This window comes from Penicillium vulpinum (genome assembly GCF_028829585.1).
Source record: "Penicillium vulpinum strain IBT 29486 chromosome Unknown utg000002l_segment0_segment0, whole genome shotgun sequence".
NCBI lineage: Eukaryota > Fungi > Ascomycota > Eurotiomycetes > Eurotiales > Aspergillaceae > Penicillium > Penicillium vulpinum.
Window position 1 is genome coordinate 1,634,095 of NW_026643242.1, and position 27,219 is coordinate 1,661,313.

Genomic DNA, 27,219 nt, shown 5'->3' on the forward strand with positions numbered 1-27,219 from the left:
TTTGTAACATGTGAATTGAAAATACAGTAATTACCTGTCTTTTTTATTTTTCAATTTTTTTTTTTCTTCTTCGCCTCTTGCCTCCCCGAGGAACGATCGTCTTTTTTCGTCTTTTCAGTCTTTTTTCAGTCTTTTTTCAGTCTTTTTCTATTTTTTTTTTATTTCGAACCGGTCTTCCTTAGAATTTTCCTTTTCGTCTTTACCAAGAAACTTATCCCCCATTTTCTTCCTCTTCTCCCCCCCCAATTTCCCCCAATTCTCAATCTTCCATCCAATTCCCTAAACTTCAATTTCTTCATTTCATTTGAAATATTTCCTCTCTATCGGCTATTTTCCGAGTCAATTCCTCGATCTCAAGGATTATCTTGACGCGAAGCAGATCTCGGACTAGTTGTTTTTGCTGCGAGAGACCCACTTGCACGCCCGCTTCTTCGGTGGATACAGAACCATCGACGGTGACAACGTGCGGATAAATCACCATCCTATTTTTTTCTTCTGGTGGGTGACCGTGGGGAATCTTCTTCAATTAAGCATCTCTTTCTTTCTCTCTTCTCTCGTTCGTGTGGAGTCAACTTGTGTGAACCCGTGAGCCCGTGAGACCCTGTGACCGTTTGCCTATCTCTTTCTGCTCGCAGGAAAATTTTCAAACAAGGAGCTTCCTTTGCTTCAAAGAAAAAAAAAATTTATCCAGAGTGCAGGTTTGATGATTGAGTTACCGTGAACAACTTTCTTCTTTTTCCTACACGATCTCTCCTCTGTCCACAATGGATCCCAGATCTCACCCTTCCCGTCCTCCATCCACCAGCCTGCCTCCAGGCTCCACGCCCATGTCTTCGACTCCCATCTCGAGCATGCATATGCCACAATACTCGATGCAGCCGCAGTATCCGGTTTCGCAGCCGCATACTCTGCCCCCGTTGCAGCCTCACCACCCTCAGTCGCCCGCGCCTCACCATTACATGGGACAGCCTTACCGTCCGGACTTGTCGCGGTACCCCCCGTCAACTCACGATGTCTACGGGGCTTCCCAGGCCCCTATGATGCCGCACACGACTGTCGGTAGCCTTCCGCCATCGTCTCTGTTGAACCTTCCTAACCCTCAAACACAGGCGCATCAGCAGTACCCCCCACCTCCGAGTGTTCTTCCGCCCGCATCCACCACTCAGAGCTATCCTCAGCCGATTGCTCCGGCACCCCCCGCGACCGTCGCCCTGATTTCAATGGTCTTCCCTCCGGTGCCTTTAGTTACTCCGATGGCAAGGGTTGGGGTATGACTCCTGATGTGAATGGCGCGAACGGCTCCCCCTACGCCAAGGAACCGCCACGGACGCAGGTTGTGGGCTCTCAGGGCCGCCGTGGAATTTTGCCCAGTGTCCCGGGCCGCGCGACTCCGGTTACCAACGGTGTCAACGGTACAGCTAAGAGCACGACTATTCCTGCTAAGGATGCGGATGGAAAATTCCCCTGCCCGCACTGTAACAAGACTTACCTCCACGCCAAGCACCTCAAGCGCCATCTGTTGAGACGTGAGTTTTGGAAACCAGACCGAAGGAAAAAACATAAAATTTTCCTAGAAATGATGAGATTTGCTAACGTATAATTTTTTTCCTTCTGATTTTTATAGACACCGGTGACCGTCCCTACATGTGTGTTTTGTGCAAGGATACGTTCTCCCGCAGTGATATCTTGAAGCGTCACTTCCAAAAGTGCTCAATCCGACGGGGTAACCCGACCGGTGCGACCCACTTGTCCCATCCCCAGGCCCATCTGAAGCGGTCTCAGCAGCAAGCAGCTGCAGCTGCCGCGGCCAACCCCCCAAAGCCTCTCCAGGATGAAGTCAGTAATCCCGTCCCTCACTCTAATGGCGTTATGGGTACGCAATTCGATGGGGCCGTGAATGGCAATGGAATGGCCACAGGCCGTCCTGGCTACACGGAGCAACAGCCGCTAGGCTTCACGATGCAGTCTGTCAATGGCATGAACCGTGGTCCTGGTGACGACGCGTTCTCCGCTGGCCAGGCGCACGCGAGAGCCTCGTGGATGGCTGCACCCAAGCAGAATCCGTATCTCATGCAGCCTGGTGTCGATGCCCATGGCCAGCAGCTGACGGGTGATCGTCCTCTTGAACAGGTAAAGCCCCCGATCTATCATGACCACAAACCGGTCATGCCCGGTCCCCATTCACATCACCCGGGTGTTGACTGGAATTCGATGTTTCAGCACGGTTCTTCCGACGGTTACATTAACCCCGTTTTCCCTCACTCCATGGCCGCGGGCCAGGAGCCGATTCACGCTCCCGTCGACCACGACCGCAAGTTCTACCCCGCCTCGACCGGTCCTGAGAGCGGTATGAACGGACTGTACCTCGCTTCGACTACGATGAGTGGAGATGGTTAGTTCCTACCTTCTCTTACCTTTTCTTACCTTTTTCTCTCTTTTGCTTATTATGGCATGGAATTGTTCTGACAATACATCTGCAGGTACTGTGCAGCCCGCGAGACAGTAGATGGTGAATTCGATCGGAAAGCAAGATGATGACTACGATGCATGAGATTGAAAAAGCGTTTTTGACGAAGCAAGGAACCATACAAGGTTTTTCTTCTTCACGCCGTGGGTAGGACTATTGCTCTCCAACCCTCTCTTCTATTGTTTCTAGGCCTTCGTCCTTGGCTTCTCTGCTGGTACAAATCCACTAGTCACAATGTCTCAGCAAACCCGTTTACGATTAGTCCTTTGATCCGTTCGCTTCTGGCTCTTAAGCTTGCGGCGTTTCGTGCTCCTAGCGTCCCCGTTCTGGTTTTGCTTTTAGTATCGTTTGTCCTCGATCTTTTTCTTTTATATTCTGATCCCATCCGGTGTGGGTGTGCATTCTTACACAAGTGGTTTGCGAATCTGGTTATATTTTATCTTGAACCCCCGATGAGAGGGGCAGATGGTATGGTGGGTGGTTTGTTCGGCGTCCACAACATAGACATGGGCATGTATTCATCTTTTGCGCGAGTGTTCGACATCAGAAAGAAGAAAAGCTTTTTTTTTTATATTATCTTTTATGGGATGGTTGTTGTCGAATTTCTACATTTCTTTTCATTCTTGCAGTTCATTTTGTTTTCACCATGTGCTTTTATCTTCTTTCCTTTCTCGTCTTTTTCTGCATCGCATCGCCTCTTTTCTCGTGTAAAGTCGGCATGGCAGGACATATGTGTGCTTCGGGAATTTCTTGAGGTGTGATTTTAAGGTGTTTTATTCGGGTTTACTAGAAAAGCAGCTAGAAATAGACTTACGATCCATTCGATTTACCTGCAAGTAAGTATCTGGGGAAACCCGGGGGAACCCTCGGGGAAGAATATCAAAGGTACTACTAGTGTACTACTAGTATCAGCTGATTTATACTATTGTAAGATGTACATCGATGTAGCGGAGTAATGGAGTAGCGGAGAAATGGATATAAAGACCGGGAACTCCCTACGTAACGTCATGCCCATAATCCAGCGCCCGTGATTGGAGCGCCTACAGAGATCGGGAAATCTCGTTGAAATCAGCCATCTCACACTTCTCTTCATTTCTACATATTTACTTCTATTCTATACAGTTTATACAGCAGATGAACACTCTGTCTCACCATGTCTAGCAACCGTCCATTCCTCGCCAACTTCCTGGCCGCCTTCCGCGCCCAGTCGACTTACAAAACCACCACCCAGCAAGTTGGCACAACTTCAACCATCTCCTCCGCCCAAATCTCCCAGAGCGCTCGCGCCATCGCTACAAAAGCCGCCAACACTGCGCAAGGCTCCTCAGCACCATCATCCGCTTCCGCCACAGCTCACCACTCTCATCATAATCACAACCACCATAACCACCACACCCACACATCCTCTCCCACCTCAGCAAGTACAGCACCAGCTGGCCCAGTCCAAGGACCAAACCCAGCTCCTTCACACCACTACCACCACGACCAATCATCCCTCGCCTCCACACCACCATCATCAACCTCAACACCCATCCCAATCAACCGTGGCACCGCAGACCGCCAGCGTCGTGGGAGTGACTCATCCAGTGGTTCGGGCGGATTCCGCGATGCCATCGGTCCTGAGAAGTGGTATATTGGTGGGAGAACGCCAGCTGGCGAAGAGCGCTTTTATCGGCTCGGGATGGTTACGAAGGGTGGGGGGCGGCTTGGCGGGAGCGGGCGGGTGGGGAGTATTGATCAGTTGAGTCTTTGAGACACGATGTGGGGGGAATGGGGGTCCCAGGAGGGGTTTATGGAGTTTGATTTGGTTTTTGGTCTGGTCTTGGGTTTTGTTCAGTTTTGGATTGACGATGGCCCTGGCTCGGATGTCTGTGGCTATTATCCTGGGACTGCAATCGGATGCTTGATCAGATTGATTACTGGCCCTGCTCAATCACGAGGTCTATGCGGGTTTCTTTTCTTTTTGGCCTTTTCTCGCCCGTGGCCTATTATCTGGTGCGGCATTACTAGGCGTCCTGGAACGGTGTTCTTCTGCGATTCTTGTCTTTCCCCCCTATTTCGTTTCTTCCCTGGGTTCTCTGATATCTGTCTAGGTCTGGAATCTGGACTTGGGGGAAAGATATCAGGCTCCAACTGGGGATCTTGGTTTCTTGCTGGTTCAAAAGGAGCCCAAAAAAGACATACATCTTACACTATTCTACATGAGTTATGATCTGCGTGGGGATGAGGGTTTGTTTAGTCTCTAGTTTGGCTTTTCTCTCTCCTCTCTTTTCGTTCTCTCTATCTTGGATACTTGTTGGTCAAAAACATGACTTTTTGATATCAACATCACTATTATCAATATCATACTTGGGATCGATATTTTCCTATAGAATACATGCATATGCACAAATAAGGTATTGACCCCTGCCAAGTAAAAGATGAGTTTCTGTATAGTCTATCTGTGCAGCTAGCTACATAGCCCCCTCACACTACCTGCTGCGTAACACAATGCAGCACACCCCCAGTCCTAGGCAAGGCATTAACCTCAACCTGACGAACCTCCCTCTCAGGAACCAGACTCTTCAATAACTCAAAGGCCTTCGCATCAGCCTCAGCGTCTCCAAATGCCGGCATAACCAGCCCTCCGTTAACGAAATAAAAGTTAACATACGAAGCCGCCGGCGCCTCCTCCTCCCCATCAACATCACCCTTGACGCAGCTCGGATCCGGCTCAACAACATCATGAATCTCGAAGCGCCTTCCACGCGCATCAGTAGACTTCTCCAAGACACCCCGAATCTCCCAGTAGATCTCCCAATGCACCTTATCCGCCTTTTCATGCGGGCGACAGACAACAACAACACCAGGCCTGACAAACCTTGCCTCAGCATCAACATGCACATCCGTAACGTCATACCCAACCCGTCCAGGAAACCAGATGAACGTACTAACACCCAGCAACCGGCCAAGCTCAGCCTCAATCTCCGCCTTCCCGACTCCAGGATTCCTCGCATCCCCAACAATACTACTCTCTGTCGCCATAAACGTCCCCTCGCCGTCAACTTCAATTCCCCCACCTTCAAGCCTGATATCCGTCTGCACGCGCATGACGACATCCATCACAGTATCTGCATTCGCATTCTCGAGATCTAGCACAGTACGCGCGAAATCCGTGTTCTCGTGCATGGCTTCATCGTCCATTACCGGCCACTCCGCGTACTGCGGGGACGTTTCTAGGGCCTCTAGTGCAGACGAGACGCGGGGGCCGTAGATTCGTCCTGTTGTTTTGTGGCCCCATTCGCAGAAGCGGAAGTCAATTGCATAGCGGGATTTATCTGCCGTGTCGGTGCTGCGGATGTAGACGGGTCCTGTGTCGCGGATCCAGCAGTGGTTTGTTGGGGCTGGAATTAGGGTTATGTTGACGCGGTGATGGGGTGGGAGAAGGGTAGCTTGTTTGTCGAGGAGGGCTTGGGCTTGCGGGATGTCTTCTGGTCGGGCGTGGAGGCGGACGGGCTCGAAGGCTGCGATTGTTGCTGCGAGGGATATTACCTCGTTCCTTGTTTGGGCGTGCAGTTCTGGTAGGGTGGAGCATCGTGAGGGGAAGCTCAATAGGGTTGCTCGGTGGGGGCGTGTTTCTGATGGGCAGATGTATTGCTTTGTTTTGTCTGGTGGTTGGTGCGCGAGGGCGTGATGCTGGATGTGCCAGGTTTTGTTGGTTGGGGGCATGGTTGTTGTTGTAGGGTGGGTTGGTTGGAATAGGGGATTGGAGTGGTAGCTACAGATGCCTGGTATGTGAGCTCGGGCTATTGATATCTGTATTGCCGTGTTAGATCACATGTTGTGTGGTACAGGATGTGATGGAATTGATAGAATGATATACTAACAGTGATAGCTGCAAGTCTTGGGTTTTGTATGGATTGAAGAAGTGGCATAGAAGATTGCCCCAGGGCAGGCTGGGGGGTTATTTATGTTGAAGGTAAGATCCCAATCTGGTCACTATGAGGAGACAACATTGGAAATGTCAAAGATGAGCCTAAACAGGTTGCAACCATGGAATCTGCCGTTTTGGGATAGTCCAGGCGATAAGCTTAACATCATAGTGGAGCTTCTTATATGGATCTAACCCTTTTTGAACTTCATTTCTATTGGGAATCATCAAATGCTCCTGGATCTAGGTAAGGCTAACACTGTATAAATTCATTGATTATCTTTTCCATAAAAGCATAGAATGAAATGCCTCAACTCTCAAGCCACATACTAAGAGCATCCACTGAGGGACTTTGTGTTGGGGTCCTTAGGCCACCCCGTAGTCAGTCAGATCTCCAGGTCCCTTCTCTTCTTTCCCTCCCCTGGTCCACTTAGTTCAATAGTATATGCAGAAATCTTTTCTCTGCACAGAGATGTTTCATTGCGTAGCAGTAGCACTATGTACTTGGTCTGCCTGTATTCCCGGCCTTGACAAATCGAGAAATACAAACGGCAATAATCAATGACTACTTAGGCTTATCTGTTCATGTTGCAGCTAGAATTGAGGATTAAATACAAACTACGCCAAATATTCCAGGTATACAAGTATATCACAGATAAGTGTGCCTCATAGAAGCTGTGTATAGTTCCGAGGTAGCCTACCTCCATGATGTATGATGTAGAGGAATAGGCAGAACTGATACTTGCTCTCGAAAAAAAAATAAAAAATAGTGCTGCCTAACTGCGTAACCCTCATTCAACTCATTAAAGCTCTTTCCTCCTCATTTTCTCCTAACCACAACATCGGAATTGCAGTGAGCGCTACCAAGACTCCCAAAGTGCCCGTCATCGCGCCCCACCCAAAACGATACTCGACAAACCCACCCCAAAGCGGTCCAAAGAACACACCTGCAAATTGGCACATGCTCTGCAATCCGAATCCCTGCGCCACGGCGCCCTTGGGTCCAAGTATTCCTGGATTCTTGAGTTCCATCGCCGTGAGCGCGCGTTGCGTCTCAACATACATGGCTGGCGCGCAGGCGTGGATGAAAATCCCTGTAAGGAAGAGCAATGATACTAATAAACCGATCTGCTCGTTCGACTTCGTGTGAACGAACCGGAGACAAATGAGGGTGGGCGAGAGCGAAACGAAACAGCCGAAGGCGACGAAGCGGGCACCGAACCTGTCGGTGAAGCTGCCGAACAGCGGCTCAAAGAAGGCCGGGACAGCCATTGGAAGAAATATTAGTCCCATACCGAGGGCGTTCCAACCGAACGTCGTTTCGACGAAGATGGGGAGGGTCTTGAGATGATTAGCCAATTCTTCATCTTAAAGGCATTGAACCTGGTACATACCGCATCAAAAGCAGAAAGTAAGATTCCCTGGGCAAGAAGCGCCCACGAAGAAATCAACACTCGGCGCTGCTTGAGCATCCGGAAGACAACGAACCCCTTCCTTCTTTGGATGACCTGTGGCTCGTGCGAACCGACAGAGGTAATGCGTTGCGCCGTCTCCAGATCCGACTCCAAGTCTCCGTTTGATTCTCCGGTCCATTGAGCAGCGACCTTCTTCTCGATCAAAAACAGCCGCATAACCATATCAAGTGCAATAACAGGATACGCAAACCAGAACACAGCATTGTACCCGCCAGAATTATACACAACGCCTCCGAGGAACGGACCCAACAAGAAGCCCGAGGCAATTGCGGCGCCAAGATACCCTATCGTTTGACCAAGACGATCCTGAGACACGGCATCGCCGATGAGAGCGAATGACGATACCACTACTAAAGCGGCTGCGATACCTTGGAGTACACGAGCCGCGACAAACGCAGCGATGGAATGTGCCAGCTGCAAGACCATCATGCAACCAGTTAATATGACTAGGGCACCGATGAAGGGCAGTCGACGTGTGCGTCCACGGTCGACCAGGTAGCCGAATATGGGACACATCAACAGAGCTGTGCCTGCTTCGCACATGAGAAGAACGCTGACCCAGTATTCTCCTGTTTAAATGTGAGTATGTGATAATCTGTGAGGAAAAGCTGTTAGTGAAGGAAGAAGCAGGACGTACGGTGGTCAAACTCGACTCCGGCTCGGGTCATGAGGGCTGTTGGCATCACAGGGACTATCTGTCATTCGTTGATTATGGGTCCAATTGATAGTATGGAAGTGGGGTTTTGCTTACCATGGCATATAGGAGGAATTCCTTATTCCAATTGGGTCTCGGTCAGTTGCGGTTATAATACTAGGCAACTAGGCTCTCACATACCGTGAAGGTGGACATCCAGACTGCACTGATGATAAAACTTGTCGAGGAACGAAACTTCAACAGCCAGGGGATACGCTTCCCCCCTGCCTCCCTCTTGAGGCTTGATAGCGCACCTATACTCATGATTATCTGGAGGGGGGGGAGGAAACGAGTACGTGTCTCCTCGCTAATTGGAATCACTAATATGGGTTTCGGATAACCCAAAAGCAGTCAAAAGGTGAGAGTTGAGCAAAGCCAGAAATTAGTCGATAAATACCATACATAATAGGAAGGTCAACACTCTTTGTTGAACAAAGAAGAGCCAAAGAAATCCGTCAGCCCAGCCTCGACCGAGAACCGGATGGCTCTCACCCGCTTCTTACTCATAGACACTGCATCCAATCGCTGGATATTACATTGATTCATAGGGCTTGGACATGTACACTGCATGCAAGATTGGTCAGATCGACGTTGCAGGCATACTGCTATCAACCAACCACACTCTCCGATTCGAGGATTACAATCTGAACTAACGACTGACGTTTGTTTCTATGCACTCCATGGATTATTTATTCCAAAAAAAAGAATTCAATCTGCTATCTGGATCTGACATACATCTTACATACTGTTTCGTTCTGAGGCATGCATCTCGGGGCTGTTCCCACTGCAACTTGAACGAGTATTTGGGGCCCGGTATAAAGGCTGGGGCATTTTCAAATATCTTGGTTATTCCCTGCCCAAATATGAAACTTTGCGATGATTCCTCCGAGCAGCTTGGTCGGCAGCGTGGCTGAGCACATGATCGGTCTCGGGTAATATTGTCACTCCTATAGAGGCAAATCAGCTCTACCATAGCAATCGTTGTTGACCGCTAGATTGGTGTGTTTGAAGTTTGCACATGCTGTGACAGGATGCGTAGGCCACGCGTTTTCCCTTTACGGTAGGTACTATGTATCCTGTGCTCTGTAAGTATTGAGGGTCTTTCACTACCGAGTTTCGGCGAAGACGTCAGCATTGATTCCGGGCGTTGTTAAACTAAAATAAGCACCCTGATGGAGTTTGTCTTCCTTGCAAGTTGTTTGGGGAGATATACTGCATCTCATAGGCCTTATAGATACCCACCTGATTTGCACGAGCAACTTGGTATGCGCCGCCAAGGAGGATATACGTCGATACAATCTATCGTGAACGATCGAAGTAGGACATCCTGAGCCCCGAACCAGCCTCGGTGTAGAAAGTACAAAAATGAACCAGAAAGAACAAGAAAGCCATAATATCTCGTCATCAAGGCGAGTCAACGTACAGACCGTGACGTTTTCCTCCCCGCACTGTACCACCAGCCGTCAGATCACTGCGCATGCCTATTATGGCAATTGTCAGCAGAGAATTGGTCAGGTCAGCGCTGAGTGTCTATCACTTGGACTTCCACGTCTTTCACGGCTCGCAGCTCGCCGCGAGTCCAGTAGTGGAGGTCTCCGGGCTGATTTATGCCCGGGATCTCCCCGGCACAGCGATTCCACGAGTCATCGTAGTACAAATCGTAAGGGATTTGAAATATAATAATCTAGGGGTCTGCAATTGATTGCAAGCACGGATGTCGGAATTTCGGGATTGGAATATAAGATGATCTCCACTGTATTGCACTCGGCTCTTGGCCCGAAAGTCTGGGGAACAAGGAATTATGTTCCCCTTTCTCTGTATGATTGGTGATGTGAGGTTGGAAATGCTAACACTATGGAAGTATCATGCCATACGTACATAGAGAGAGAAAAAAATCAGTCTAATCGCCAACTGATAAGATCGGGATTTGGGGGGAGACCGGCCACTCGCGGCCATCGGAGGTGCCCGATGCTCTCTTGATCAGCCAATTTGGCATATTCCAGATAGAATAAATACTGGTTTGGTCTGCTGTATAATTCAATAATCTACCTCTCAAAATTCTCATCTATCCCCCCTTTCTCTTCTATTTCACTGATTCAAGATGAGCGCATTGGCAGCCGCCCGCTACGGCAAGGACAATGTCCGCGTGTGCAAGGTGGACCGCGATGAGAAGACCGGTATCCAGACTGTCGTGGAGATGACCGTCTGTGTTCTCCTAGAGGGCGACATTGAAACCTCGTTAGTCTAGCGATATCCCTTATCTCTCCCCAAAAGAAAATGGAAGCTAACCCAAAGGTCCCCACAGTTACACCAAAGCTGACAACAGCGTCGTTGTCGCAACCGACTCGATCAAGAACACCATTTTCATCACAGCCAAGCAGAACCCTGTAAACCCACCGGAACTGTTTGGCGCAATCCTGGGCACACACTTTATTGAGAAGTACAGCCACATCCACGCAGCGCACGTAAATATCGTGACCCACCGCTGGGTGCGCATGGATATCGACGGCAAGCCGCACCCGCACTCGTTCATCAAGCCGGGCTCGGAGACGCGCGACGTACAAGTCGACGTTATTGAGGGCAAGGGCATCGAAATCAATTCTGCTATCAACGGCCTGACCGTGCTGAAGAGCACTGGTTCCCAGTTCTGGGGCTTCGTCCGCGACGAGTACACCACCCTTAAGGAGACCTGGGACCGTCTCCTCAGCACCGATGTCGCCGCAAACTGGCAGTGGCGCCGCTTCACTGGCCTAACTGAGGTCAAGGAGCACTCGGAGAAGTTCAATTCTACTTGGGATGCGGCCCGCGCTATTACCCTCAAGACCTTTGCTGAGGATAATAGTGCCTCTGTCCAGGCGACGATGTACAAGATGGGAGACCAGATTCTTGCTGCTGCGCCTTTGCTGGATACCGTTGGGTATGCGTTGCCCAATAATCACTTCTTCGAAGTTGGTACGTTTGACCTTTTCCTCCTGCGAATGTTGGACGTCGGCTAATATCTGTGCTTATAGATCTCAGCTGGCACAAGGGCATCAAGAACACCGGCAAGGATGCCGAGGTTTATGCCCCCCAATCAAACCCCAATGGCCTTATCAAGTGCACCGTTGGCCGTGCTGGCCAAAAGGCTAAGCTGTAAATGTTTTCTAGAGGATTGTCGGCGAGCTCCGATATGGGTGCTAGCTTGTTCCCCCCCCTTTTCTTGTACATATATCCATTTCCTATACCTCTGGGATCAGACTCCCTATATCTCGAATCAAATCCGACACTTTTCCTCCCATGATGCAATATCATAGACAAGTTAGAAAATCATTGTATAGTACGTGGTATTGTGATAGTATGTGCTATAAGTACATTTCGAAAGAACCGCAGGCTCGAAAGTTGAAAAGTCCGAGGCCAAGTCAACGGAGTAGATAATCAAAAGCAATATCCCAAATGGACTCCACACCCATGCGCTTTTGCGGTTGGATCATAACATCGCAGGAGAATAGAATACAGGCAGACACAGACCCGGTTTAGGTCAGTGTTGTAAAATGACGAAAGAAGGAAATGTAAAAAAAGGTTGCTTTATGCGCTTGGCTTATCGGCGGCTGCTTTGAATGCTTCCTGCACTTCGGGCAGATTTCCGATCATCGATTGGTTGCCGAACTTGACGATATTCTCCTTGTAGGGGTGGGCGACACCCTCAAAAGCTGCGCGATATTGGGTTAGAATGGGGTCAAAGATGGAAGAAAGTAGATGGGCTGGATTGATGGGGTCCTTGTTGTTCCTTGAAAATGGACCCATGTATATCTCCATCAAGTAACCCATCCAGGATATCAGGAGCAGCAATCGCGTAGCACTTACTCTTCAATCGAGCGAGGCGGATATCCCTCAGTCGGTTCTTGGGAAGCATGCCCCTGACAGCGCGGCGCAAGACTTCACCACCACCCCATTTGGCGAACATCTGATCCATCGTCATGCTCTTCAAGCTACCGGGTCGCGTCGTGTGCGTGTAGTACTTCTTCTGGAATCGCTTCTTTCCTGTTGTCTTGAGGTCATGACATCCCACAACCACCACGTAGTCACCACAATCTGTTGAGGGGTCGTAGATGGGCTTGTTCTTGCCCATCAAGACAAGGGCGATCGACGAGGCGAGGCGACCGAGGGATCGTTCATCAGTGCCGGCGTCGACATGGTGCCATGTGCGAGAGTAGGCGAGACGGGTCTGATGGCCTCAAGGGTTAGAATCGGGGTGCTTTCTTGAATGCAGGGTTCACGCGGTTGGCCCGGAAGGCTCCGCATTGAAGCTATTTACCTTGCCAATGAGTTGCGACATCTTGTTGATGCGGCGGAGGGTAGTATAGGTGCCGGAGTGAAGGTCAATTAAACAATTAATGAAAGGTGGGGAAGTCCAATTGAAGATCCAAGCAACAAAAACAGACCCAGCGCCTAAGAGTCCGAGTTAATGATGATCTCAGCGTTCCCTGTATTGCTTGTAGCCTCTAACCCGCCCCAACTGAAGTTCTCCGGGTCATGTGACCAAGCCCTAAGTCTCGTGCAACGCTAGTCCCAAAGTAGAATTAGCGTCGCACACTAAGCGAAACCCGCACGGAAGGGCAAATCACTGTGTATGGGAATTCAAGTGACTCTTTTTCCATCTCCCTCGACAACACACTCCCTCCCCCACGACAATCCACCATGGCTTCCGTCCCGAGTGTGCAATGCTTCGGCAAGAAGAAGACGGGTAAGCTCCCTTTTTTTCCGATCGAAGATCAGTGTGAATGAACCCGTGCACTGACATATTCAATTTTTGATAGCCACCGCTGTCGCCCACTGCAAGGTATGATGACGCCTCTACTCCTATCGCTCCCAATACGTTGTTTCGAAATATCTGGAAAGAAAAACAGTCGGAAAAGGAATTGTGCACGAATTGAAGAACTGGGATTGGATTTTTGGAAGGATATACGAAACAACCTGTTGCGCGATTATGGGTTATATACACATTGAACTGGACAAGATGCTGAGACTCTTTACAGCAAGGCAAGGGCCTCGTCAAGGTTAACGGCCAGCCCCTCTCCCTGGTCCAGCCCGAGATCCTCCGTTTCAAGGTACGCACAATACATTCGCTCAACCAACTCCCGCGCGCCACACAAAAAGGGATTCACACGAATCGCAAACGACAATGGCAATGGGAAAACGTCTCCGAAATCGGTTTCTGACAATTCATGCTCGAATTTTTAGGTCTACGAGCCCCTCCTCATCGTCGGCGTTGACAAGTTCGCCGGTGTCGACATCCGTGTCCGCGTTACCGGTGGTGGTCACACCTCGCAGGTCTACGCCATCCGTCAGGCCATCGCCAAGTCCATTGTCGCCTACTACCAGAAGTACGTTGATGAGCACTCCAAGAACCAGCTGAAGCAGGCTCTTGCTCAGTACGACCGCACACTCCTGGTTGCCGACAACCGTCGTGCCGAGCCCAAGAAGTTCGGTGGTCGCGGTGCCCGCTCCCGTTACCAGAAGTCCTACCGTTAAATTTTTCTTCCTCACTTGTTACGCGGCGAAAGGGAAAAGAAAAGTTTACGGCAACGGGGAAATGGAATATGTCTGTCTTCATATGTTTTTTCTATCACGACTTATTTCCATGACTTCTTGGTGGACTGGGGACTTGGGAGGATTCGGGGATGTTTGAGCGGTTTTTGTTCGGTTTAACCGCTCTTGCATGAGATCAGAGGACCGGGCTAGAGGAATTTGGGAAAATGACCTCTGGTTGTTATTCCGGTGCCTTGTTGATATGTTTTTCACTGGCGCTGTCCTGCACGGCTGGAAAAAAATACCTAGCATAGCCAGGAAAATCTACTCAATGATACTGGGTTTTATCTTGTTCAAATCTTTGTTTTTGGGGTCTTTTGGGTTATTTTAGCTATGGTGTTCTAACATTGGTCTCACTTTTTCCCAGAGTTATGTTCTCCATACGCCAAACTTGAACAGGTATATGCTAAAGGTAAACCACTGAGGTATTCGCGCCTCACTCTACCATACTTGACCACGTCTATGATTCATGGATCTGCGTACTTGTAGCATGTTTACCCCGAACATTGGCTATATAGATCGATATGTTGTGTATACATATTCATCATATGTATATATCTACCACTCGGGTTTACCGCCAAGGATCAATCCGATTGGACAATTTTCAATTTCTTGTCATTCCCAGATGGTGTCCCGAGGTCGGCCACATGAACCTTTGCATACAAGAGAAAAACAATTTTGGCACTTGCAGCATGCGCTATAGCTCTCTTTCGACCTTCCAGCAACAGCTCTTCTATAACATTTCCAATAGGTCTTCGGCAGAGGTCTTGTCTCAATATAACAGCCCGGAATTATCTAGGTAGTCATCAGTCAGATATGGCCTTGTAATATCATTGATAACCTCGGGTAGTTAGGGTACCATTTCATCTGAAGTGCATAAGATCCCAGTCATGGCCAAAGAAGGCAACTGTAATATTCTCTCAGAAAACCCTCTTTAGCCATGAAACTCAATTCCCCTTGGAACAAATATTCTTTGCTCCCCACGTGAGGGGTAGCTTCAAAAGGGAGATACGAGGTCAGTGTAAGCTCACCTGTGAGCTGAGAGGGTGGACTGTAAATGTGTTCCTAGTACTTAGAAGGGCCGTGAAACACAACCGTTAGCAAAGTATAAACAGACCCCGCAAAATCACCTGTCTGATCAACCCTCTGTGGCTGAGACCCTGTATCAACTCCTCTCAGACAAAATTTCTTTTCTCATTATGACCATGTCGATGCATAGGTCTTGAACAATTCGACAGTCATCATGTATGAGTTTTGAGGTTCACCCACTTGATAAGGATTCATTCACTCGATGTGAGTTCATCTAAAAGCTCATAAGTATCCAAAAAAAAAAAATGCAGGGAATTGAAAACTCATTATTTATCCCAACAACCACTGGAGGTGCGTTCTCACCTTGGGTGTCATCAAGCTCCACGGCAGCCAAAATATAGGCCAATTGGAGACGTATCCCTCGAGAGATCAATCCTGTGTAGTGGAAACCTTCTGTAGCTCGTATCAGACGTTTTTTTTATTTCATTGGAGCCCATGCCAATACATAGCCATCCTTGAACTTGGAATGAGGAGTCATCACTTAGGAGCTTTGAAGGTTTATCCACTTCGGCAGGTCATCTCAAAATTCACAATCAAAATTCATAAAAATGGAGGATAGGAAAACTTACCTTTCGGTACTTGTCTCAGCTACCACTGAAGCATAGGAGTGATCTCATACAAGTATGAGTTTGGGAGGACTTCTCTAAAACGTCAGGGTTAATGATCAGGGGAATAGAAAGCTTGCCTTTCTCCTTTTGTCTCAGCAATTCCTGAATCATACATTTGTTTTGATCTGAAATGTGGTACTAAATCACAAGGAAGATCGTAGACGTACCTTGATCAAACCTCTGTATTCGTGAGCCTCAACTTCCTCGCATGAGGTATCAGGTAAGCTTTCTCTGTTCATTGTCTTGCCGAAGAAGATTATTGAATAGAAAAGGCATAGAAAATCACCATTCGTGAGCTTTTAGGTCTGTCCATCAATGCACCTATGGTGGCTGCATGACCATGTCGAGTCACCCCCACAAAGAATGAGAAGCGAGAAGTGCGAAACCTATCTAAATAATTGGGAAAATCAGCGACAAAGGTCCAATTCAACGTGGGCTCGGGAGTCAATTGGGAAAACGAGTTCTCTTCTTTGGCTTTGTATCAACCCGAATTTGAATTTCAGGACCGGGCAACCGGCAAATGAGAGGCCAGAGTGTTGCAGTGCCTCTCGATTGGGACAATTGGCCTCGCATCAGACTGTTCTTCACATTTATTATCCTCAAAGTCTGCAGTGAACGTGCAGACTGGGGTTTTTATTTTTGTAGTAAAGGAATGTCATCATGTTTGCGGGCTTCAATTGTTCTTAGATGATGCAGGGCTATGTCAAGTCTTACCTAAATGAGGTCGACAATCTAAAGCGATAAATTAGAAAATTAGCGAAATCTCAATAGCAACGTGAGTGTTTGAGTAGGGTAATTGGCCTCGTATCAGATGTTCTTTCCATATGTTGCCCTCGATGTTCACAGTGTAGACTAGGGTAGCTCGTAGGGTGTAGTGAAAGGGTTTCATCATTTTTGCGGGCTTCAATTGTTCATGGATGAATGGTTGGGCCAAGTCATACCTGAATAAGAAACTCGGAATCTAAAGCGATACATTAGAAAATTAGCAGAGAACCCCCAATAATAAGTAGTGCGATAGTTCGGTTAGGGTAATTGGTCTCGCGTCAGAATTCTTTTCAGATATTGCCCTCAATGTCCACAGTGTAGACTAGGGTAGCTCGTAGGGTGTAGTAAAAGGGTTTCATCATTTTTGCGGGCTTCAATTGTTCATGGATAAAGGGTTAGGCCAAGTCGTACCTGAATAAGAAAATCCCACACCAAACCGATACATTGGAATGAGCAAGCGAGAAGCTCCAATATCAGCGTGAAGGGAATTGTGTCATGCATTGAGAATATTAGTATTTTCATCTTTGATCTCATATTAGCACAGGGAGTTGGGATCGAGAAAGTTAAACAGAGCTGCTCGGAGTTTTGTCCTACTCGTCGTTTCGATTTGTTGCGTCTCAGATAGAGTTGTGTAGCCCCTCAGGCCATTTCAAGCCGTGGGATGTTCACGGTCTCATTTCCGAGTTCTCAAACCTCTGAGATATTAGTTTGTAGAGCTCCGAAGTATCTATATCAGGCCATACGTGTGCATAGCAACAAATAATAGAGACGAAATCTTCTGACCTGGAAGTGTGAACTAAAAGACCCAATGTGGAGTTGCACCCTAACAACGGATCAGTCATAAATTCGATTACCAGGGCTTGTTTCTTCAAATCGTACCGGTGTTCAATCCCATCTTCAATTGTGTCCATTGACCTTTTGAAGAATTAGGTTCGCCTTCAACTTGTAGTCATCGTCATCTGATACCGAATCATGTCTGAGTGGATATAGAATAATCTAGATATCTCGAGTGTTAGCAAGAACGATACCAAGGTAGCAAGTAGATGGGCTACATGATCAATCCAGGAAATCGGCTATTTCTTTTCGCCTTGTATCAGATCTCTTGATCCTATCACTGAGACCATTGGATCCAGTGACCCACGGTTTCTCTAAATGTAGTACATTTTGGTCATCATAGAACGTGCTTGTGGGGTTGGAAGGATCATACTTAAGCGTACAGTATGGAGACCGGTAGTATCTCAAGACTGTTAGTGGAAGCTTCCAATATCACAATAGAGTGCCATAGATTAATCGAGGAAAGAAGATACCCTTTGTTTCGAATCGCATCAGAGCTTTTCTTTTTGTTTTCTCAATGCGTACAGTGACACAATTGATTCGACAGGCCACAGTCCCTTTCAAAATGTGTGTTCTCATCATAACATGCGATTTCTGGTTCCCCCAATATCCATTATACTTATGCGACGGGGTTCATATCGAGTCAGGCTAAAGGGCGAACATATGATGCATACCTAGGTATTTTGAGAGCGTTAGCAAAAATATTAGAACACTGTTTCAAGGTACGAATAGTTGGATCAAACCAAACAATTTTTTGTCTTGACTCGACCAACTTGATCTTTTCGATTCCATCCCAAGTTTGCCGTAAGCCCACCAGCCTCTGTAGCTCCAGTAGCCGTAATTTGCGAGTTTCAAATCCTAAATACCAATTGGAATTGCGGGCTTCCAATATGTTGGCATCTTCATGTGTGTGCATGTCGATGGGATGCATACTATATACATTTCCTAGGTGTTAGCGGCATCGCCAATATACAGTATAAGTAACAATTACCGTATCACCGATCGGGGAAACCAGTGTTTTGGCCCACATTGAATCAACAGCTAAGCTCTCAGCGCTGAGATGGAGCCATTGCTTGTATCAATTCGGGGGATTTAACTCGAGGCTCGAGTCACACTCAACCGTAGCGGCATGGTATCCTATATAGATCGGCAGAAGTATTAACCAAGCTGTTCAAATATCTCATGGAAATGCTGTGATGGATAGGGTTGTTCTGTTTCCTTTTGCATTAGATCAATGGATGTTTCGGCATATGCGACTGCGGCTTTACTGGAAATCTGGTGACGGTATTGAGGAGTTCCCTGCATCGAAGTAGGATTAGTCGAAGTGATTTATCAAGGCAAGTTGCAATCGCATGTTGCAAGGTAGAAGACTCACCAAAAAAACTTCCTGGGGGTAAATGAACAGCGACGCATAAACGAGATGCGACACGAGACAAAAAGGAGGTTAGGACGAGACACACTTGATAATAAACAGATCACAAAGTATAAACGAGATGGGACATGATAATTCATGCATAAAGGAAAGGGGGTGAGGCGAGACATGCTTGATGATAGACAGATCATGAAGTATAAACGAGACGTGATATATAGAAACGAGACGAAGTAGAAACGAGACGGATTACATAGAAACGAGACGGAGTAGAAACGAGACGAAGTAGAAACGAGACGAAGTAGAAACGAGACGAAGTAGAAACGAGACGAAGTAGAAACGAGACGAAGTAGAGTACGCCCGGTAATTTTAACAATAGGGACTATGTACATAATTACATATATAGTTTAGTTCTTCATCCTATGTATACACATAGTCTACATTTGATGAGAGGAATACTTGGGCTACCCTTTGTAGATGTAAAAATGCAATGGTCTTTTCTCCTTTTGGGCTTTTTGGCTGGTTTTTAAACACTTCATCAACCAGATGCCTCTATCCGAGCCATTTATGGTGCCTGTTACACTAACATAATCCACGTTTGCATTTTCATCTTTGAAGAATTTGAATTCTGAACCTGAAAGCTAGGTATAAAGCAACCTAGTCTTGATATTTATTTAAAGTACTCATATTAGGGCACGTATGATCGCCTGACCTCGGACGGGTATATGCGGGTATATGCGGAGATACTCGCCTGAGGCATTAAGTTGCTGACATAATCTCCGTAGCAGCCCTGCCAGGTGGAGAGCAATCCAGGAACGCGACCTAACGCGTGGTGTTCGCGTGCTTAGATGAATTGCGCGACGCTCCTTTCATCCTCCCTTTCCCCGCAACAATCGTCAACTTGATCTACTCTTCTTTACACACTCAACTCTATTTAATGGGTAGTGCTCTCTGAAAAAATTCATAATGCCTACGGCTCGCGAAAGATTGGCCGAGCTGAGGGCCCTCCGTGCCTCAGGAAAGAAACGAATTTCCACATACGAAGTCGAAGACCAGGGCGATATCTACGATGAGGTTGATGATGACGGCTATAAAAAGGTTATCCGAAACCGTCTTGACCAGGATGATTTCGTCGTCGATGATAACGGTGCCGGTTACGCGGACGATGGCCGCGAAGTATGGAACGAACAGACAGCAGAATACGACAGCGACGAAAGTGACGAACTACCCACACGAGGCAAGGCTGCCAAACGGAAGAGGGAAGAGGACCAACAGCGAAAGGAGAAAATGAACAATGGCATATCTAAGTACTTTAACAAAGGACAGACTGCGGCTTCTGCTCCCAAGCCCAAGGTGAGTGCTTTTTGATCATGGAATCTAACCTCGTTTTGACAATCTGTTTCATAAGCCCGCTGCCACTGCTGAGGACCATGCATTCATGGCCGATCTACTCGGAGAGGTTGACACCAACGTTGTATTGAATCACGCCCCGACACGAAACATTGTTAAGTCAGAGGCCCGACGCAAAGTTCGCGTTCTCTCCCCACCGTTGTCCGAGAAGCATCGCCCCGAGAAACTTTACACAAGAGATGAAAACGATATGCCAAGCTCGCCAATGAAGGATCACGCACTCCACTCCGACGATCTCGATGATGGCCCTCTGCCGATGCCAGACGATGATGATGTTCCCATGAGTGATATCTTGCCCTCATCTCCAATTAGCAAAGCAGTGGAGCGGAGGAACACAGTACCGGTCAAAGCTGAAGAGCCCGAGGACGATGATGTTGACCTTATGGACGTCGCAGAAGTTACTGGAGACTCTGGCCTCAAGACGAAAACCATCAACATGACCGGCAGTCGGCCGCCACCCAAGATCAAGCATGAAATTGCTCCTACACCAGCAAGCTCTTCCCCAATCAAGTCAATGCCAGAAGTGATGGATGCTTCTTGGAATGACGTTAGGAGCAAATTGAATGTTCTCAACAGTCCAGTCCCGGAAATGCGATCCTTTGGAAAACTGCGCGCCCAAGATGTTGTCGAAGAGGACGGCAGTCTGCGCATATTCTGGCTAGATTACACGGAAGTCAACGGCAGTCTTTGTCTGTTCGGAAAAGTGAAAAACAAGCAGAATGGATCCTATACTAGTGCATTCGTTAAGGTTGACAATATCTTGCGGAAGCTTTATTTCCTTCCACGTGAATATCGATACAAGCATGGACGAGCAACTGAAGAGGAGGTTGACATGCAAGATGTTTACTCGGAGGTCGACGAGATGATGTCAAAACTCAAGGTCGGTATGCACAAGATGAAACCGTGCGAACGGAAGTACGCATTTGAAATGCCCGGGGTTCCAAAGGAGGCAGAGTATCTCAAACTACTGTACCCCTACGATAAGGCTGTATTGCCAATGGAAACTAAGGGAGAGACTTTCTCGAACGTTTTCGGTACCAATACCTCCCTATTTGAACAGTTTGTTCTCTGGAAAAATATAATGGGCCCTTGCTGGCTCAAGATCGACCAGGCAGACTTTGCTGCAGTAACCAACGCATCCTGGTGCAAGTTCGAATGCCAGGTCGCAAAACCTGCACTCATCAGCCTTGTCCCAGATTCTGAGAACCTGGATGCTCCGCCCTTGACCTTGATGAGTCTTTCTTTCCGTACACAGCTCAATGTCAAAGAGAACAAACAGGAGATCCTAATAGCGAGTGCTCGAGTCTATGAGGACGTTTCCCTAACTGATACCACCCCACCAGAGAAGCTTCCGTGCAAGACATTCACCGTCATGCGCCCTGCTGGTGGATCATACCCAATGCATTTCGAAGCATTAGCACAGAACCAGCTGGGGACTATCATGCTCGAAAGAAGCGAACAGTTCTTGCTCAGCAAGTTCCTGGCTATGTTCGAGAAGATGGACCCCGATGTGATCATGGGCCACCAGTTGCAGGATGTTGACCTGGGTATTCTACTCAGCCGGATGCGCGAAAAGAAGACGCCTGGCTGGCATCGCATTGGCCGACTCAGGCGCGGAGATTGGCCTAAGAATTTCAACAAGGGTGGTAACTTCTTTGCTGAGAGGCAGTTGATTGCTGGAAGACTGATGTGTGATATTGCTAACGACATGGGCAAGGTAATGTTCTCCTCAAAGTGGGTGTGTGACGATACTGACAGCCACTAGTCTCTTATGATGAAATGCCAATCGTGGAGTTTGACTGAGATGTGCCAACTCTACCTCGGCCAAGGCAATGTCCGCCAGGAACTAGATACTGAAGCCGCATTGAAGACTTGGGCAACCACCAAAGAAGGTCTTATGAATTTTGTCAATCATTGTGATACAGACACGTACTTCATTGCAGCATTGGTTCTACGTCTTCAGATGCTGCCGCTCACAAAGGTCTTGACCAATACTGCTGGTAATTCGTGGGCACGCACACTTAGTGGTACGCGTGCCGAGCGAAATGAGTATATTTTGCTACATGAATTCCATCGCAGCAAATACATCTGTCCGGACAAGTACTCGTCACGTCTTCAAAAGGCAGAGGAGAAAATGCAAGATGGCGACGATGACGAGGCAGTCGACAAGAAGAAGAAGGATAAATACAAGGGTGGTCTTGTTTTTGAGCCCGAAAAGGGTCTTTATGACCGCTTCGTCCTTGTTATGGACTTCAACAGTCTGTATCCCAGTATCATCCAGGAATATAACATCTGCTTCACAACGGTGGATCGAACAGCCACGGTAATTGACCCAAACAAAGCCCCCGTCTCAGTTCTTTTGTTCTAACATGCAACTAGGCCGAGAATGAGAATGAAGAAAAAGTGCCAGATGTCCCCTCATCTGACCAAGAACAAGGTGTTTTACCTCGGCTGATCGCAACGTTGGTCAATCGTCGACGCGAAGTAAAGAAGTTGATGAAAGACAAGCGTGCCACCCCCGAACAACTGGCCCTATGGGACACGAAACAATTGGCCTTGAAGCTCACTGCCAATTCCATGTACGGGTGCTTGGGATACACGCAGAGCCGATTTTATGCTCGACCTCTGGCAATGCTCACCACCTTCAAGGGACGTGAGATTCTGAGGAACACCAAGGAATTGGCCGAAAGTCAGCAATTGCGAGTCATTTATGGTGACACTGATTCAGTTATGATCAACACAAATATGGACAACATGAGCGACGCCATCAAGGTTGGCGAAGAGTTCAAGAAATCGGTCAACGAGCGTTACCGACTTCTAGAGATTGATATCGACAATATCTTCCGTCGGCTTTTACTGCACGCCAAGAAGAAGTACGCTGCTGTCAACCTTACCGAGGTGGATGGCAAGTACGTGGAGAAACTGGAGGTCAAGGGTCTTGACATGAAGCGTCGTGAATACTGTGCTCTCTCCAAGGAGGTATCATCGAAGTTGCTCAACGAAATTCTGTCCGGTGAAGATCAAGAAGTTGTGCTCAACAAGATTCACGAGTACTTGCGTGAGCTTGCAGAGAGGATGAAAGAATACACAATCCCTGTGCAGAAATACGTGATCTACACTGTATGTGATGAACACGATGAAATTTCTAGATTATCTTGCTAACGCTTTTTCAGAAACTTTCAAAACGACCCCAGGAATACCCTAATAAAGATAGCATGCCACCAGCACAAGTCGCTCTCCGCGAAATTGCCCGGGGCAAAACAGTTAGACCGAACGACGTTATCTCATATATTGTGACTAACGGAGACTCGGAAACCTCATCTCTGCCTCCTGCGAAGCGATCATACACCCCGCAGGATGTGCTGAAGTCCGATTCAGGTCTCAAGCCGGATGTTGAATTCTACATTCTCAAGCAGATCTTCCCTCCCATTGAGCGTCTCTGCGCCCCAATTCCTGGTACCGATGCTGTCCGTCTCGCTGAGTGCTTGGGTCTTGATACTCGCAAATATCAGATCAACACTTCTAGCTCCAGCACTCAGCAAAATGCCGAGGTCACCCCTCTCGAGTCCCAAATCCCGGACTCTGTCCGGTTTGCCAATTCCACGCGACTGTCCCTAAGATGCCGATACTGCAAAGAACAATCTGTGTATGAGGGTCTAGTGACTTCATCGCATATGTGCACTGCTCATGGAATTGTTTGCCCGAACCAGAGCTGCCAGAAACCCTTCTCAGTCATGACAATTGTCGCCCAACTGGAGAACCAAATCCGTGAACAGACCTCGCGATACTACGAAGCCTGGTTGGTATGCGACGATTCATCATGTGGCAACCGCACACGGCAAATTAGTGTTTACGGACACCGCTGCCTGGGTCCCCGAGGTCGCGCAGAAGGCTGTCTAGGACGCATGTCGTACGAGTACTCAGAAAAGGAGATATACAACCAGCTTCTTTACTTTGCTGGTCTCTGGGATGTGGAGAAAGCTAAGCTCGCTGCCGAGAAAGAGACAGGAGAAAAGAAGGATAGTGTTGCTGCTCTCGCGGAGTTCAACCGCGCGAGATTTGGTACGATCAAGGGGGTGGTCGACAGCTACCTGAAGAAGTGTGGTCGTCAATGGGTTGAAATGGATGGTCTCTTCCGCTTCATGTTACAATAGATGCCCAGGTGGCGTATGATTTTGGATGTTTGTAAATACCTATGGAAATTGGAGTCTGGGAATGTTAGCATAATCATGATCAAATCGAATTGCATATTTTAGGGTCTTCAACTATCTCAAGTGGATGTTGAGTGTTTTCCCGAGGTCCCGAATATCAACATCTGTCTTATCTTATCACAACCCCCCAATTGTTCTCCGGCCACCCCACTCCGTCATTCCTCCCCTCAGCTTGATCTTGATCGCTAGTGCAGAGCAAATATCCCTGCTCAGTTTCTGATTGGCTCTTTCGATCATGTCTGTCAAAAGAGTTTTGGTCATTGCAGGATCAGACAGCTCAGGTGGAGCGTAAGTTCAAATATCCCACCCCGCAAAACCGGCTAGAGGGGGGAAAAAAGCTGTACCACATCAACTTATCTCCAAAGTGATAATTGACCTTGTATCCCTATCATTTTTGCTATATTGTGGTTTCTAGAAAAATATCTAACACATCTTAGGGGTCTTGAAGCTGATCAAAGGGTCCTTGCGGTCCATGGATGTTATGCTCTCACTGCCACCACTGGGTTGACGGCACAAAATACACTAGGTGTACAAGACATCTTTGTCGTGCCCTCAGAATTTGTCAGAAAGCAGATCAATGCTGGACTGGAAGATGTTGGTGCTGATGTAGTAAAACTGGGTAAATCATTTGGATTTCATGATTTGTCATTTTTTTAACAGAACTGATGACTCCCTAGGCATGCTCTCATCTGCTGAGACCATTGATGTCATTGCAGAAACACTACAAGCTCACAAAGTCCCTGTGATCGTTTTGGATCCGGTATGCTCATTTATTTATTCCTATTCTCGGGCTGTCACTCTAATAAGCATCAACAGGTCATGGTCTCTACTAGTGGCTCTCAGTTGCTACCTGAAAAGGCAGTCAAGGAATTACGGACGAAGTTGCTTCCTTTGACCACAATCTTGACACCAAACATCCCTGAAGCTCTTCTCTTATTGAAAGATGCTGGAGCAGAGACCCCGGAACCGAAGGACTTAGAGGGAATGATTGAGCTTGCTAAGAAGATTTGCTCATTGGGTCCCAAGGCAGTTCTCCTCAAGGGAGGTCACCTTCCTTTGACGAAAGACCACAAGATATCTCCAGACCCCAAAGAAAGAACCTTGGTCGTGGATGTCCTCTTTGACGGAATGACGGCCACTTTGTTCGAGACAGAGTTCTTGGTATCCAAGAATACTCACGGCACAGGCTGCTCACTTGCTTCGGCAATTGCTGCAAACCTTGCTTCTGGCAAGGACATGATCAGAGCGGTCCGGAGCGCTGTACGATTTGTTGAGGTAGGAATCAAGACAAGCATTGACCTAGGTAAAGGGAGTGGGCCGATCAATCATTTCCACTCCACGCACAGCATGCCCTTTGCACCGTATGTGACTCAACACCTGGATCTTTTGGTTTTCTTCGTCCTAACAGTATACTATTCAGTGGCCGCTTTTTTGAGTACATCTTGGACCGCCAAGATGTGCAGCAAGTATGGCAGGAGTTCACCCACCATGAGTTTGTCGAAGGCATGGGCCAAGGTACACTGCCTGTTGAACGCTTCAAGGGGTACCTTGTACAAGATTATCTCTACCTGGTGAGACAGCCATCTTCAAGGCGGTTGGGAGAAGACATTCAACTTATCAAAATTCAATCTGCAGGTACAATTTGCCCGAAGCAATGCACTTGCATCATACAAGGCCAAAAGCATGGATTCAATAGCAGCGGTTAGTGCTAACTATACTTGTTTTCAATAATAATAATCTAACGCAATTACTCCAGTCGGCCCAGATTGTCCTTCACATCCAACGGGAAATGGCATTGCACACCGACTACTGTGCCTCATTTGGCCTTACCAGGCAGGAAATGGAAGATACACCCGAAACTCTTGGTAGGCCAGTCATATTTTTTTATAAAATCGACAAATATGCTAATCTCAATATGTACAGCTTGCACCGCATACAGCCGATACATTCTGGATATAGGCCAATCAGAGGATTGGCTAGCCCTCCAAATGGCCCTCGCACCATGCTTGATCGGATATGGCGCCATTGCAAAGCGGCTTCATACCGGAGAGGCAACTCTCCGCGAGGGGAACACGTACTGGAAATGGATCGAGAATTATGTTGCTGACGACTACACGAAGGCTGTACAACTGGGTTCAGGTAAGTCAAGGACCATGAAAAGCAAGTGGAATATCTAATTGACTCGTGTTATAGCATTGCTGGAGGATCACATGCAACACGTATCCCCTAGTCGCATGGAAGAACTGATTAAGATATTTATTCGGGCTACGGAATTGGAGATTCGTTTCTGGGATATGGGCCTCGGAGACAATGCGCAATAGACCTTCAAGATCTCTGTCTGTTATTTACACTCATCACGAAAATAGATTGCGTTTTCAATTTTAAAATTGCAGTGACCACCTTTGTGACCTTTGCTGGTTGCAGCTTGGTTGATTTACAGTGACTGGATATAAGTAATTGCATCCCCTTTGGCCATATCTAGTTCACCGCCATACCGCCTTTCTAAAAACGCGTAGTATCCATAAATCAAATCGCCCTAAGAAGTACGCGAAGCTGCTTTTTCCGCGAGTAAAAGGCTGTATCATTCACTCCTAGACCTTCAAAACTAGTGCTTTTACATATGCCATATCTGTCAAAGGTTACACATAGAAACGTGGTTTTCAGAATCAAGCCTCCCACCGCCTTTTTCTGCCTTCGAGTTATAAAACTGAGCAGTAGAAGAAAATATCTAAAGGAAAAGACATTTAGAAAAAGAAGAACATCACAAAGACTGCCGAGGAAAATGCATCATATAGCGTTTAAGCGGCCTACTATCCTTG

At 47.6% G+C, this 27,219-nt stretch overlaps 9 protein-coding genes across 9 annotated transcripts; 6 read left to right on the forward strand and 3 right to left on the reverse strand.

Moving 5' to 3' along the window:
• Positions 1-764: 764 nt before the first annotated feature.
• N7479_003690 (C2H2-type zinc finger protein) lies at positions 765-2,506 on the forward strand (the record flags this gene model as incomplete). The annotated part of the gene is made up of 5 exons (XM_057251387.1): positions 765-1,059; positions 1,110-1,526; positions 1,625-2,130; positions 2,221-2,392; positions 2,481-2,506. The coding sequence occupies 5 exons, from the start codon at positions 765-767 to the stop codon at positions 2,504-2,506; spliced, it is 1,416 nt and encodes a 471-aa protein (XP_057110712.1).
• A 1,114-nt stretch (positions 2,507-3,620) lies between these two features.
• Positions 3,621-4,220, forward strand: N7479_003691 (uncharacterized protein; the record flags this gene model as incomplete). The annotated part of the gene is made up of 1 exon (XM_057251388.1): positions 3,621-4,220. The coding sequence occupies one exon, from the start codon at positions 3,621-3,623 to the stop codon at positions 4,218-4,220; it is 600 nt and encodes a 199-aa protein (XP_057110713.1).
• A 713-nt stretch (positions 4,221-4,933) lies between these two features.
• N7479_003692 (agmatine deiminase family protein) lies at positions 4,934-6,175 on the reverse strand (the record flags this gene model as incomplete). The annotated part of the gene is made up of 1 exon (XM_057251389.1): positions 4,934-6,175. The coding sequence occupies one exon, from the start codon at positions 6,173-6,175 to the stop codon at positions 4,934-4,936; it is 1,242 nt and encodes a 413-aa protein (XP_057110714.1).
• Positions 6,176-7,172: 997 nt separating this feature from the next.
• Positions 7,173-8,810, reverse strand: N7479_003693 (MFS transporter; the record flags this gene model as incomplete). Its single annotated transcript, XM_057251390.1, has 5 exons — positions 7,173-7,718; positions 7,772-8,421; positions 8,490-8,547; positions 8,604-8,624; positions 8,688-8,810. The coding sequence occupies 5 exons, from the start codon at positions 8,808-8,810 to the stop codon at positions 7,173-7,175; spliced, it is 1,398 nt and encodes a 465-aa protein (XP_057110715.1).
• Positions 8,811-10,647: 1,837 nt separating this feature from the next.
• N7479_003694 (urate oxidase) lies at positions 10,648-11,682 on the forward strand (the record flags this gene model as incomplete). Its single annotated transcript, XM_057251391.1, has 3 exons — positions 10,648-10,784; positions 10,852-11,498; positions 11,558-11,682. The coding sequence occupies 3 exons, from the start codon at positions 10,648-10,650 to the stop codon at positions 11,680-11,682; spliced, it is 909 nt and encodes a 302-aa protein (XP_057110716.1).
• A 428-nt stretch (positions 11,683-12,110) lies between these two features.
• N7479_003695 (mitochondrial 54S ribosomal protein uL13m) lies at positions 12,111-12,861 on the reverse strand (the record flags this gene model as incomplete). The annotated part of the gene is made up of 3 exons (XM_057251392.1): positions 12,111-12,235; positions 12,390-12,750; positions 12,841-12,861. The coding sequence occupies 3 exons, from the start codon at positions 12,859-12,861 to the stop codon at positions 12,111-12,113; spliced, it is 507 nt and encodes a 168-aa protein (XP_057110717.1).
• Positions 12,862-13,223: 362 nt separating this feature from the next.
• On the forward strand, positions 13,224-14,057 carry N7479_003696 (40S ribosomal protein uS9; the record flags this gene model as incomplete). The annotated part of the gene is made up of 4 exons (XM_057251393.1): positions 13,224-13,269; positions 13,343-13,365; positions 13,562-13,633; positions 13,767-14,057. The coding sequence occupies 4 exons, from the start codon at positions 13,224-13,226 to the stop codon at positions 14,055-14,057; spliced, it is 432 nt and encodes a 143-aa protein (XP_057110718.1).
• A 5,688-nt stretch (positions 14,058-19,745) lies between these two features.
• Positions 19,746-24,343, forward strand: N7479_003697 (DNA-directed DNA polymerase alpha catalytic subunit POL1; the record flags this gene model as incomplete). The annotated part of the gene is made up of 5 exons (XM_057251394.1): positions 19,746-20,132; positions 20,188-21,906; positions 21,955-22,512; positions 22,569-23,309; positions 23,363-24,343. The coding sequence occupies 5 exons, from the start codon at positions 19,746-19,748 to the stop codon at positions 24,341-24,343; spliced, it is 4,386 nt and encodes a 1,461-aa protein (XP_057110719.1).
• Positions 24,344-24,635: 292 nt separating this feature from the next.
• On the forward strand, positions 24,636-26,721 carry N7479_003698 (uncharacterized protein; the record flags this gene model as incomplete). Its single annotated transcript, XM_057251395.1, has 9 exons — positions 24,636-24,688; positions 24,838-25,019; positions 25,078-25,160; positions 25,217-25,761; positions 25,821-25,971; positions 26,036-26,101; positions 26,157-26,265; positions 26,324-26,539; positions 26,594-26,721. 9 exons carry the CDS (start codon positions 24,636-24,638, stop codon positions 26,719-26,721), a joined length of 1,533 nt encoding a protein of 510 aa, XP_057110720.1.
• Positions 26,722-27,219: the final 498 nt, after the last annotated feature.